The 13561-nt window shown below is 46.8% G+C and overlaps 1 protein-coding gene across 2 annotated transcripts in view; it reads left to right on the top strand.

The window, feature by feature from the left end:
• PIGK (phosphatidylinositol glycan anchor biosynthesis class K) overlaps positions 1-13561 on the top strand; it is an 80108-nt gene that overhangs the window by 53872 nt on the left and 12675 nt on the right. Inside the window, exons 10-11 of one of the 2 annotated variants that reach the window (XR_011171119.1) lie at positions 8134-8218; positions 13233-13350. Coding sequence is in view for 1 of the 2 variants with exons in the window: in XM_069102220.1 (XP_068958321.1) it covers positions 8134-8218 (85 nt within the window). In the remaining variant the exon portion in view is untranslated. The remainder of the gene's footprint in view (positions 1-8133; positions 8219-13232; positions 13351-13561) is intronic. The other variant, XM_069102220.1, reaches the window with a different exon arrangement.

The following is a 13561-nucleotide window of genomic DNA, read 5'->3' as shown; positions in this document are numbered from 1 at the left end:
TGAAACATTTTGTTCTGTTATATTTTATCCAAACATGGCACTCATGATATAATAACACATTTGCTAAAAAGGGCCTCCTGCTGGCCAGGCACTGATGGTGGAAATTTCAGAGTATTTTCTATTTCATTATATTTAAAATACAGAAATATAAACTGTGTCATTGCCCTCAGGAAGCCTGCCTTCTAGTAGGGCCGGGCGTCCTAGATAGGGCAGTGAGGACTGGGGATGGGTCAGAAATCGTGATGGAGCCAGAGAGCACAAATAGAGGTGCAAGGACTGGCCAGGGCCCGGAGTGGGTGGGCATCCTGGAGGCCAGGACCACTGTTCCTACCACCAGCCTGGTAGTTATGAACCTGATTGTGGCTTTGCTGGAGCTTCATGGTGATATCCTAAAGCCCCACAAGATGGTGCCCTTTCTCCATGGTAGAAGACAGCATGCATGGTTCTTCTGCAATTGGGCCATGAGCATTCATGGGAAGCCTGTGTGGTGGCGGGTCTGTGCTGGGCACTGGGCATAGGAAGACAAAGGTTAAGTAGCCCCTTGCCTCAAGGAGCTTACGTTATTTAGGGGAAACCACATGCCTGTCTATTTGTGTCTGTGTGCAGATCGAGGTAGGTAGGTTGAGACAGATGGGTACAGATCCAGACATACACAAAACAAATGAGATAATTTGGGGGCATTTGCCACCCGCCAGCCGCTGGGGCGTTAAGAAGAGGCCTCCTTCTTGGGGTGGTGCCTGAGTTGAGCTTTGAAGGAAACTGAGAAGTCCAAGAAGCCGGGATGAGCAGAGGGGGCATTCCAGGCCTAGGGCCAGCCATTGTGAAGACCCAGATCTAGAAGAATGAATTGATGCATATGAGGAATGGTAAAAAGGCCCTCCTGGACAGACCGTGGAGTGAATAACAGGTCTGACAAGCCTGGAGAGGTAGGTCAGAGCCAGGCTTTAAAGGGCTTCGGAGGCTGTCTTAGTGGTTTATCCCCATGAGCTTTGTGAGCCAACGAATAATACTCATTGACTGGGGCTTTAATTATGCCACTTTGACATCTCTATGGGAATTGAGTTCAACACAGGAGAGGCTTGGCCCTGGGAGATTTAATTTAGGAAACCGTTGTATGAAGGTAGGTGAGAGGTACCAGGGCCTGACCGAGGTGGCGGCCCAGGAAGCAAAGAGAGGGGCTGGCAGAGGTGTTGTTTAGGTGGGCAGTCATGGAGACTTACCTGGTGAGCAGTTACATGGTGTGGGGGAGATGGCCTCTAAGTCTTCAAGCCTGAGTGAGGTTAAGGATGGGCACCCTCTGGATATCAAAGGGCCTGGAAGAAAAGTGAGGTCTCTTTGGAACATGTTAAGTTTGAGATTAGTCATTGGGCACATAGTTCAGACTGGTCAAGAGGCAACTGGGGATTTGGGACAAGAGCCCAGGAGACTGAGGGTGAATCTGCATAAGGATGGTGATTGAGCCTTTGGGGACTGAGGAGGTCACCCAGACAGAGGGTAGAGAGCCCAGGACCCAGAGACTCAGTAAGCATTGAGTGCCTGCACTGTGCTGAGCACTAGAGATGCCAGTAAAAAAAAGACAGTCCCTGTTCTCAAGGAGCTTACAGTCTAATGGGGAAGACGGCACACAGAAGGAAGATGAAGTGGGGGCACTCACCACGGGGGCAGGATTTTGTAGAGTTGAACCCAGCAGAGCAGCTGATGGGAAACGAAGCCCTCACTGACGGAGACTTTGGCTGCAGCTGTCCGAGGAAAAAGGAGAGGAGGCACGGTTGTGAATGTCCTGGAGGAGAGGGTCGTCCACCGTGTCAGATGCTACAGAGATGCTCAGAAGGATGAGAAAAGGCTGTTGGACTGAAAGAAGGTGGTCACTGGTAACTTCCAGGGCAGGAGTTCAGTGGAGGGATCTGGGCTCCATCTGGAATGTCAGCGCTGGAGGGGACCCCTGAAGCCATCATCTCCGCCACCATGAGCCAAGAGTCCCTCTTGGTGAAGCCCAGAGGAGCAGACCTCTCAGCCCGTGGTGCCCCACTCTGCTTTGGGAGGGGCCTGACCTTTAGAAAGCCCAGACTGCATTTAGTTACATCGGAATTCGCCTCTTTGCACGGCCATCCATTGGTCTTTCTTTCTCTAGCCAGTGAGAATGAAGCAGACCCCTCTTCTGCAGAATAACCTGAACATGTGTGAACTAGTTTATCTTGTCCCCCTCTCTGAGACTTCCCCAGGCTCACATCCCCCACCCCCACCCCCACCCCCATCTCATCTTTATTACACACGACCTGATCCCACCGAATACTGATCTGGTGCTTTTGTGGACCTGGGTCATACCTAAGTCTTCAGATTCGGTTCTATTAAGTTTCATCTTCTTACCTTTGACCCCGTGTTCTTGGAGCTTCCAGGGCTTATTGTGTAGAGTATCAGCTGCCCCTCCACTTCCAACCACTGATACAGATGTTAAGGCATCCCAGGACTGAGGCACACCCCTGGAGACTTCTCTTCTAAACTGCCATTGAACCATTGATGGCTCCTCCATGCACCCAGCCTTTCAGGCCAGTCTGACCCCAGACCACTTCTCTCTGTCTTTTCTATGAGAGTAGCATCAGTGCTGTTAAACACTTGGCTGAAATCTGTGTCAGTGCTCTCTGGAGCATGCCCTGACCCAACCCTAGCAGAGAGCCTTGGTCCAGCATCACAGGCCTCTTTTGTGGTCCCTGCTTCCTTTGAGAACACGGCCTAGATCAGGGTTCTGGCCTCTCTGGGTCTTTTCGGGTCCCGACTCTGCCTTCCCATGTTGTATTTCGGCATCAGTCCCAGAGCTCCTTCCATGCGGACATCAAGCCATCCCTGAGCACTTTTCATTTGTGGAGATCCATCTCCCCACAAGTGTACACCTATGATGGATGGTGCTTGTTTTCATGGCAAGTTCTTCTCGTTCCCTTAACGTTGATCAGGTCGCAGGAATTCATTTTCTGCTCTCCCCAAGCCAAGTAGAAATGGTGTGCTGCTGCAAAGGCTCATGAAATCGTAGGAATGTGGCAGAAAGCAGGCTCTGGACACAAGCGAAGATCCAAGAAGGCCAAGCTTGGAGATGTCGACTCCTCTGTGCCCATCACTGTGCTGCCTGCGCCACTGAGGCCATTCACTTAGGAGCTCGGATGGCTGCCTGAGGCCTCTTGGATTGGTGTAGTGTCTTCCTGTTTATAGAACGGTAATGGTTGGCTTCTCTCATCCTGAGCGTGATGACATCTCAGCTTTGAGCCTTCCAGGTTTGCTTCTCAACGGTTACCCAAGATTTATGCAAAGTATGACTATGGCACTGGCACTGAATGGAAGAAGGCTGCCATGCTGGAGTTCTGGGTTCCACCCGGGGACTTTGGAGTGGGACAGCCACCAGTGGACAGTGCATTGAATCCCAGCCCTTTGGGATGGAACCTCAGGTGTGTCTCCTTTTAGCAACTGGAGTACTGAGTTTTCATTATTTTTTTTTCTATTTCTTAGCGTTTACTAATGGTCAATTTATTTAGAAACATATTGCCCACTTGGGGGGTTGTGGATAGATTGAGATCCCCAAGAAAAAGAGAGATGGGTCAGATTTTAAAATGGAGACAATGAGAGAAAGATTGCAGTGCTTAAAGGGGGAGGCCAGCCCCAGTTCACATCCTTTTTAAGTCCACATCACTTCCTTTTCTCTTTTCTTCTTATCATGGGGTGATAAGAGCCTGGCATTACAGTTGGGACCTCTGTGTGCCTTGCCCCTCTCTTAGCGTGAGTCACCTATGTAGGTGCTCCTGTTCAGAGAGGTCAGTTCTGCCAGTTACCAGCCTTTCCTGCATTCATCAGTTGTAGTGGGCATCTGAGTCGCAGGTTCCTTAACTAGTAAATAGGGATCATGATGCATAGTAAACTGTAAAATGATGTAACTGAGGTGTCCAGAACGCAGGATTTTGGAGTCTGAGGACCGGGGTCCAAATCCAGGTTCTGTAAGTTGCTTGCTGAGTGACTGTGAACATGTTCCAGGCTCCCAGGGCCTTGGCTTCTTTATCTCTGGCTGAAGTAGATGACCTCTCAGGTGCATTCCAACCCTAAATCGAAGATTCCATGATACTGTTCCCCTGAATCACCAGAATCTATTAGCCCCCGGCCCCCAGAGGGTCATGTCATGGGCAGCTTTCCTCAGATAGGCCCCTCAGTAGCTTCTCCCACAGGCATCCCATTAACCTGGACCTCTGTCCCATCTCCTCTGGAGCCTGGCTTCCTCAGTCATTGCCTCACTTCCGTGTCTGGCCCTCTGCTGAGCCTACAAACATGACCCTCTACCCTGAAGCCAAACAAGACAGATACACCCAGACCAGTTGCCCATGACTCTGCCACGTCCTCATGTCACTGTCTGCTTCCATGGCCTAGAGAGAGTAGTTTACACTTGTTTCTCGTGCTTTCTTACCATTCCCTCATTCGAATGGCCTTCTGGTTGCACTCCCCTCAGGACGCCGAGGCCGCTCTCTCCAGGGTCATTGTCTATCCTTATTGACAGGCCCAGTGTACTTTTCCTGGCCTGTTCACCCTCGATCTCTGCAGTGTCCGAAACTGTAGGCAGTCGTCTCTTTAAAATCCTCTCCCCTGGCTCCCAGCTCGATTCTGGCGCTGGCTAGCTGTGTGATGTCGGGCTCGTCGGAGGGTTTGTTCCTGTTAGCTGTCCCAGAACCGATCTTTCCTCATCGGTAAAATGAGGATAATGATAGTGTTGCTTTCTTCACACTGTTATTCTGAGAACAGCCTGCTAGAGAAAAGACCAGCATTGATGCTTCAAGGGTTCCGACCTCATTATTCTGTCAACTGACCAAAAAGCCTCAGACATTGTAGTCAACAGTCTTGGTAATGACGTTGCTGAGGCAATCCAGGACCATCGTCGGGCACCTTTGGTGGGTTGCCCCTCTGATCTCTGCGCGTTTTGGGGTTGGGCCAAGCCTTCCCATCATGGCAGGACTTCCTGGAACTTTCAGGGCAGTGCCTGTGGAAGAGGCCTCCGAGTCATTTCTAATATCGGTGCCTGTTTTTACCACGGGCAACAAGACATCCTCGGTGTCGAGGTGCGGCCCAGGGCTGGGACCTCAGTCTGTTGATTGCTAGCGCTAAACGAAGGGAGCATCAGAATGCCAAGTGTTGAAAAGCAGGGGTTACCAATGTCGTCAAAGAACCCCATTCTGTCCAGGGAATTAATAAGAAAGTCAGACCTCAGAAAAGACAAGACCAAAGAGCCACCCAGGCCACCGCCAACAGTGCAGGTCTTCTAGAGCCTGCCTTTGAGAGAGGAGGACTCACGTTTCCATAGCAACCTTGAATTTGTAAGACAGCCAAAGAAAAGAGGTCTGGAGGGTAGCTAGAAAGACAAATAAACAAAATGGAGGCCTGCGATTAGTGAGCATCACAAGATTAGACCCCTTTCAGAGGGAGGGCAGGTGGAAGCTTTCAGCTGTCATTGGGGCTCATAAAGGAGATGGGGGGAGCAGAAGTGCCGATGGGTCGCTGGCTGAGACCCAGCTGGTGGAGGAGAGTTTCACCTCTTCTAGGGATTCCTACTTTCACCCAGTCTGCCTTTCCCAATCTTGGCCATTTTCTGAAATTCCCTTGATACCTTTGTGTATTCATTCATTGTATTTGCTTATCAGTGTGTGGCCTCCCTGGTGACTTAATTCCCTCTCTATTCCAGCAGTTGCCTGGGGCTGTCAGCCCAGGTAAAGGGACCTCACTTAGTCACCCCCCATTTGGTTCTGCCCCAGTGCTGTCTCTGTCTCTGTCTCTCTGGATCACCAGACCTCCTGTGACCAGGCCCCGGTTTCCTCCAGCTTTTGAACCATCACCCTGGGCCTGCTTTGTCCTAATTGATGACTCAGGGCAGACTCACCTGATCTACCCCCTGGCTGACCCCAGACCCACTCTTTGTTTTCCTCCCTTGTTCTTCCGTTGCTTCTGAAAAGGGCTCCCTTGTCTAGCTGCCCTCCCTTTCCTGTGCTGTCTCTTCTTCCTGGATGCAGGGTTCTGGAGACGAGGGATTCTCTTTCCAAGGAGCTAGAGTGGAAGAAATCACTAACGACTGTAGGGACACACACAAGTACCATCTCTGATGTTGCTGCAGCTGGGCTTTCCCTGCATATCCCAGGACTTCCCCCGCTTGACTCCGTGTACCTCATCAGCAAGCCCCCAGCAAAAAGGCCTAGGACTTAGAAGATTGATTTGGCTCGTCGTTTGTTCCTAGGGTGGTGGGCAGGACCTTTGAGGCCACTGAGCTGAGGAAACTCCCCCACCCCCAGAGAAGTGAAGTGTTTGCTTGGGGTTAAAATCAGGGCTGGACATTGGAGCCCCACTCTTCCGACGGCTGTTGTGGCCGTTTCAGCATTGTTCACCATCAGCAGAGAGGAAGAGGAGGAGAGAAAGGAAATCGATGCTCTAATGTTTAAGCCCTTCAGTTAACCTTTCTCTGCCTTGCCCTTCCCCTGCTCCCAAGGACTGCAGGATAAAGTGAAGCTGATTATAAATCATTACTCTGCCATCTTCCACCCTCAGCCCATATTATTAAATCCATTTGCAGTTTTATAAATTACTTTGATCCATGATTTCATCAGTGTGGACAAAAATCTCCATGCCAGTGTATCCTGTGTAACCCTTGTCTGTTTTTACCATAAATCATCTGTAGAAAAGTGCCTAGGACTTTGGGGGCCTCAGGGTAGAGAATCCTGGCTAAGGCTTTCTACCTGAGAATGAAGGATTATGGGAAGGCAGGTTCTTAGGAGAAGGGCAGGGGGAGGTGCACGTGGCCAGTCCAGCTTTCTCCATTCATAGAGCAGTAGACGGAGGGCGAGAGAGGAGAAGCGAGTTATCTGCTTGACTCCAGATTCTGTGTTTCTGTGCTTACAGTTTTTGTTCCCATTTGGTTCTCTGGGCTCTTGTGCTTGATGCTGGGTATCATTGAGGCCTGGTGAAACTGATTACAGTAAAGTCATGGTGACCCATTGGGTCCGAAGCCAGGATGGGTGGAAGAACAGGCTCAGCAGTGCAGTGAAATACAGGAACATGGGCCCCAGAGTGTCACCCCCTTCTCCGATGTCATTGGTGACGAGCAGCAGGGAGAGACTGTGAGAAGGGCTCCTGAATAAGATTCACTGAAAAGGAAAAGCATCGCCATGTCAGAGTGGTTTCCCTCTATTGAGGGCCTTCCTGCATGTTCAGCACGATTAAGTGGGATAGCGAAATAGGGTCAGAATGGTCTTTATTTGGGATAACCAAGGCCCCATGCTTTGTTTGCTGTTTTATGTCGGGATCTGATATTTCACTAGGAAAAGCCTTCATTTAAATAGAACCATAGACTGGAGAGCAGAGTCCCTTAATCGAAGATTGCTTTTGTTTTCACTTGTAGGTCTTCCGTAGGGGAATCTCAGATGTCAACAGTAGTAATTAGATCCAGTGGGATCTGCACTCTCACTCATAATTCTATAGTCTATGGAAATGGATTGACCATTCACTCTGTCTGTTGGATTCTTCCTTCCTGTAAATGTAAAATGTAAAAAATGTGCCTGCCCCTCCAGTTAGACTCCTGTCCATGGTGTCCCCAAATGTCATCACAGGGGAGCCACCAGATGTCCTGGAGTGCTCTCTTCATTTCTCCTGTCATCTCTTGGACGAGTTGTGCCCAGGAGGAGATTAGACTGAATTGTCTTTGCCCCTAATGACCCTGAGACTCCTCTGAAACAAAATCCTTTCTCTTTAATAACAGTGTCCTGCTGGGGTTGCATGTGGTGGGACATGGTGTCCAGTAGTCTCTAGGTGCCTTGGAGGTACAAACACGCTGCAACACGTAACTAATGTGGGCCTTTGAAGAGGAGCTGGGCATCATAGAGGACAAGAGGAATGTGAAGAAGACAGCAAGAATGGTCCAAAGAACCTAGATTTTATCCTCTGCTATTAGCATTCTTTCAGAGATGTTTGACAAAATCTGAATTTTACTCTGAGCATTTGTTTTGTTAAATTTGAATTTAATAATAAATGGCATTTAAAGTTATATTTAACTTTGTATTTTCTAATATCAGCATTTAATGTGTTTCAGCATTTATGTAATTTTTGTATTTTCCATTTTTTTCCCAGTCACCTCAAATGCCAAAAGGATGAAGAGCTAACAGAACCCCTCAATTATACGGACCAGCTTCCTGTGGCTCAGATAATTCACCAGGTTTGCCTTATATTTTCTGTTTTTGAAATAAACAAGATCTTTTTAATCTTTAAAATATAATTGCTTTTGTTAGGTTTTACAAAATCAATGTGGTAAGGCGTTCTGGGCCCGTCTGCCTCTATTCAAAGCACCATATTAAACTGTGACTGTGTGTAATGCTAAATTTCTCACTTAGTATATTAAATAGGGTGAGACCAAAATGAATCTGTCTTTTATATTTATTTCTATACAGCAAAACTTAATTTCTAAAAACTTTCATTCTGAGTCCTTGCACATAATGCTTGTTAAATGACTAGGCCAAAGATGATAATTAGGGTGCAGTATTTCTGAGGAACCGAACAGAGAACACCGTTTTGCCCTCCCTTTCCCCCCATTATCAATCCATGTAAAGTATAACTGTGAATACGGTGCTGGCAGTTTTTCCATTTCCAATTATAGTGACTTTGTCGTACTTTTTGCATAGCTGTAATCACCGAAAAGTGATGTGGTTGGAGTTGGGACTTCGGCACTGCACTGTAATTTTAACAGGACTGAGCCGCCGCCCTGCTGGGCCTGATGTGCTAATCATTTTAAACGGTCTGTTGACTGCAGTGGTTATGGCCTTTGGACCTCACTGATTTGCAAACCCTCGAAGACTAACAGGATAAATTAAAAGTCTTTGTGTCAGAGTTCTTCAGAATCTCTGTGGCTTTTAATTATGGTTGTTAGGTCTTTTCCTTACATTGCTGTTATGTAGAAATTTGTCTTTTTTTTTTCAGTTGGGTGTTTTGCTAGAAGCAATGCCTGTTTCCACTTGCTAAAGGAAGCAAAGGCTGTTTTTTAGAATCTCTCTTAGAATTTTTAGGTCTGTGTGCTCTTTTAAAAAATGTCTTCTACAGAATTAAACAGTACGCACCCAGAGAACAACTTTTGATTGAAATGTGTACCTTTGGGAAGGTAATCTGGTTGGAAATCAGGTCTAGTTTCTACGTCAGGAATTCCCTTGTTGGTGCTTTGGATGGCCCAGCACTGGTGAATGTCACACTTAAAATTCTGTCCTCTTGCCTGACTGGGCATGAATGAATAAGGCAGTGGTCGGCAGGCCAGTGTGTCCTTAATGGCTTGAGGGAGCAGCAGACAGGGTGAGCTCTCCTAGATCAGTCCACAGAGGGGCACCCATTACCAAGAGCTGAACCAGGAGAAGGAAGGAGCCTGGGAGGTGGCAGAGCCCATGGAAAGCTCAGTGCATCTTGTATATGGGCACCGCGTGCCTGCGTTCTGTGCCCTGCAGTGTGATGCTGTGCAGACTGAGAGGTGACTGTGTGTACCCTAGATCCCAGCTCACTGTGTCCATTAGACCTTAGCAAGGGTCATAGTATTTTAAAGTGTTTTTAGATGTACCACAACCATTTGAAGTTGTGTCTTTGACTGAAGGGCACATTGCTTCCTGCTAAATTTTTTTAAGGTAGATGACTAAGACATGCTAAAAGTTAGCGCCACTGTGGGCTGCCTGTATTCTCACTCCTCTCTCCTGTTACCCATTGCACCATTAGGCCTGCTGTGTGCTGAAGCCCGGCCTCTGGGCTAGTCTTTGTTTGATGCTCACTGGACCCTTGGGATAGGAGAGTGGGAATCCATGAAGGAGCAGAGGCTGCAGCAGCACAGGGATCCCCATTACACCTAGGTCACGAGCAGTTGGTCACTCCTCTGCAGGCATAAGGGTCACACATCGGCAGCTGGACTTGAACTGGGCCAGCATTCTGCCCACAGCATGAAACCTCCTACTTAGAACAGCCTGAGACTCTTCTTACCCACAAGATAGCAACTTCATATTCATTTTCCCAGGTCTCAGAACCTTTTCCCTGCCCTTACTTTCCCCGTCTTCCCTCTTCTCATCATCTAAAGAGGAGATGTGATTGTGTTCACAGCTTCCCCACGTCTTCCTCTGGCTGTCAGTCTTCCAGCTCCTGTGAGCTCAGGGCAGGGGTTTTGTAAACCGAGGCGGAACATTCTCGAGCCAGTTCTCCGTGGTCATGCTGGTGTTTCTTCCACAGACTCCGCAGGCAGAAGGAGTGATTCAGGTCGTTGTTTTTGGGGACTGTCCTAGGGAGACAGATGTGGGGAGACATGGACGATTTTCAATATAATTAAATTTTACAATTACTTCACAGACATTAATTTTAAAATCAAACCACTCAGCTCTTCCTTAATAGCTTCAATTTAGAATTAAGATATGGATTTTATGACTGAAAGATGACACTTTTTGTGGAAAATTTACACCGTCCTTTGTTTCTTTGCTAAAGAATGGCCAACAGATGGGTTCGCCTGCATTTGTTTATCTATTTAAGGTTCATTTCACTTTCATCTGTTAAAATAAAAAAGTGATTACCATTGTGTAGTGATCAGTGATTTTCATAAAGTCAAGTCAGGTAGGGATTTAAAAAATATTAGTCCGTTATAAAAGCCTTAGGAAAGGGACTGACTGTGCTTGGCCTCTAAGAATTAGACACTACTGCATGCTTTCCTAGAATCGGGGTATTGTTGGGGAATAACACGCCCAGTGGGGCTGTGGATGTCTATACCTCCCAGAGCCCTGCAAACTAGCCTTGGTCCCTGGGCTTCCCTAGGCATTTCTGACCTTTTTTGCATGTCATTGTCCTGCTTTGAGGCATTTTTCCGTCTTTGGTTTTCCTATGTGGATCGTTAGGCCAGTCTCTTTAACCATTCTGAATGACTTGAAGAGGCCCTGGAGGATGCCCAGCATCGTGGAGACCCTTCTGGTCTGGAGGGACCTTGGGTAAAGCATCCTCCACAGTGGGGGAAGCAGAGGTCTCTTTGGATGTGAGGGTCGTTAGCTAGTTATTTCTGTGGCTACAGTGTGGTCCTAACATATTTGTACCTGAGAGGATGGCTTCCTTGTTGCAGGAAAGTCTGCAAGGCTTTGTTTTTTGGTATCAACAAATGTTCAAACAGTGGGATCTTGACTGTACCTTTCAGTGCTGTCGTAAGGATACAGGTACTGTTGGGGAATTACCTGTACAGACCTTGCTGTCCCTTCTCCGCTCTTTGTGGGCGAGTCGCACTTCTCACAGAGAGTTGCTGCCCTGTTATATAGATGGTGGCATGGAGGCATGATGGGAAGGGATTCCTTGGCAGGGGTTGCCTGGGTCTTAAGAGGGGCGTGTGAGGAGACCCAGAGCACAGGGGAAGTGGAGAGAGGAGCAGTGGGGGGAGGCCAGCACAGTATGTTTTCAGGGACAGGGAGGGGTTCAGTTTGGCTGCAGCTCCACCAACAATGACTTAGTGTCCATGTTTTTCCACACCCCCTCCAACATCTGTTGCTCTCCCCTTCAGTCATTTCAGCCAGTCCGGTGTCAGATGATCCCTCAAGTGTGTTCTAATCTACATGCTATGACTCTAAATTGTTTTGATTTCTTCATCAGCAACCTACTTTTTCATATCCTTTGACCATTTATCAATTGGTAATGACTTGTCTTCATCTCTATTTGGCAGAATTCTTTTGAGATTTGAGACCTTTATCTGAGAAACTGTCTGTAAAAATTTCTCTCCAATTTTCTGCTTTCCTTCTGATCTTGACTGCATTGGTCTTATTTGTATAAACCCTTTGACATTTAATGTTATGAAAATTATTCATTTTCTGCCTCACAGTGCTATTCTTAAATTCTCTCTTCCATAAGTCTGATAGCGAATGTGTTCCATGCTCTGCTAATGTTCTTGTAGCATCTCCTTTTATATCTAGGTCATGTGTCCATTTTGACTCTATCTTGATAAATAAATGGTATAAGATACAGGTCTATATCCAGTTTCTTTTTTTTCTCCACCTTGGAGAAGGGAAGGCAAGGCAGTTGGGGTTAAGTGACTTGCCCAAGGTCACACAACTAGTAAGTATGTCAAGTGTCTGAGGTCAAATTTGAACTCAGGTCCTCCTGATTCCAAGGCTAGTGCTCTATTCACTGCACCACCTAGCTGCTCCTATTATGCCTAGTTTCTAGTACAGCTTTCTATTTTTCCTAACAGTTTTTACTAAATAATGAATTCTTGTCCCTAAAGCTTTACACTTGTCAAACAGGAGGTCACTCTAGTCATTTGCTGCTGTGTATTGTATGTCTGCACTGTTAAACCAATCCACTTTTCTTTTTCTTAGCCAGTACTAGACTTTTTTGATAATTACTTCCTTATAATATAGTTTAAAATCGGATACTGCTAAACCTCCTTTCATCACATTGTTTTCATTAGTTCCTTTAATATTCTTAACCTTTTGTTCTATCAAATGAATTTTTAAATTATTTTTTTCTAACTCAGTCAAATAAATTTTTGGTAATTTAATTGGAATGGCATTGAATAAATACAGATTAATTTAGGTAAAATTGTCATTTTAATTTTATTAGTCCTGCCTACCCATGAACAATTAGTATTTCTCTGTTTAAATCTGATTTTATTTGTGTAAGAAGTTTTTTTTAGTAATTTTGTTCATGTAATTCCTGGGTTTATTTTGGTTGGTGTACTCCCAAGCACTTTGCACTGTCCGGAGTATTTTAGATGGGGTATCTCTTACTATCTCTTCTTGCAAGGTGACATATAGGATTTCACATTACTTTTAAACATGAAAGTTTTTTGTAGTTATTAAACTGAGCTGCTTTTGTCCTGAAGTTTCCTAAAATTTCTCAAAGAGGGTCATCTATGATATTGAAAGATAGACCTGCATCCCTGTGTACAGCGATACGCAGACATCTCCTTGGAGTGGCTGCCGCACATGGGAGTACTCCCCCCTCAGTCTAGGTCCAGCCTGGCACGGTCTTCTGGTGGATCCGTATCTGGACACAGATCCTTGGGACTGGCTCTGCCCAGTGTCCTCACAGGCTTCTCCAGCTCTCTAGCATTCTGTATCCACCGGTGTCACCTTTGGGCTGGCTGTCTGGCGTCTCTGACTCTCGCCGCATGACCAGTTGGACCGCTTCACTGTCCAGTCTTATGTGTCCTTAATGATGTATTTTATGGCCCGTCTGTCACCCAGGCATTCTTGGGAATATGCTGAAATACAGCAGCACCTACCTGCATCTCCCCCTTCCTCTTTGGATCGCTGGTACCTTGGACTCTCATCACTGGAGTTTTCCCTGATTCAGACCCACTAGGTGAGTATCGGTGTTGCCAGGCTGGATTTTGGGGTCAGATACTCATCTGGAGTTGAGTATCTGAACGTATACAGGCATCTGGTTCAGGAGCGACTCTCCCATTGGAAATGAATTGTTTCCACTCCTTTAAAATAGAATCGGTTCTGGTTTTTTGGATGTTATTTGGGGCATCCTGTGTCCAGGGCCTTTGGGTTCTTTTCTTAGGAAATTA

Source organism: Petaurus breviceps, unplaced genomic scaffold (genome assembly GCF_028583685.1).
Source record: "Petaurus breviceps papuanus isolate PSGF00001 unplaced genomic scaffold, PetGlider_PUasm1.0 545, whole genome shotgun sequence".
Classification (NCBI taxonomy): domain Eukaryota; kingdom Metazoa; phylum Chordata; class Mammalia; order Diprotodontia; family Petauridae; genus Petaurus; species Petaurus breviceps.
The sequence above is the reverse complement of the archived record's forward strand: the minus strand, read 5'-3'. Positions and strand labels throughout refer to the sequence as shown.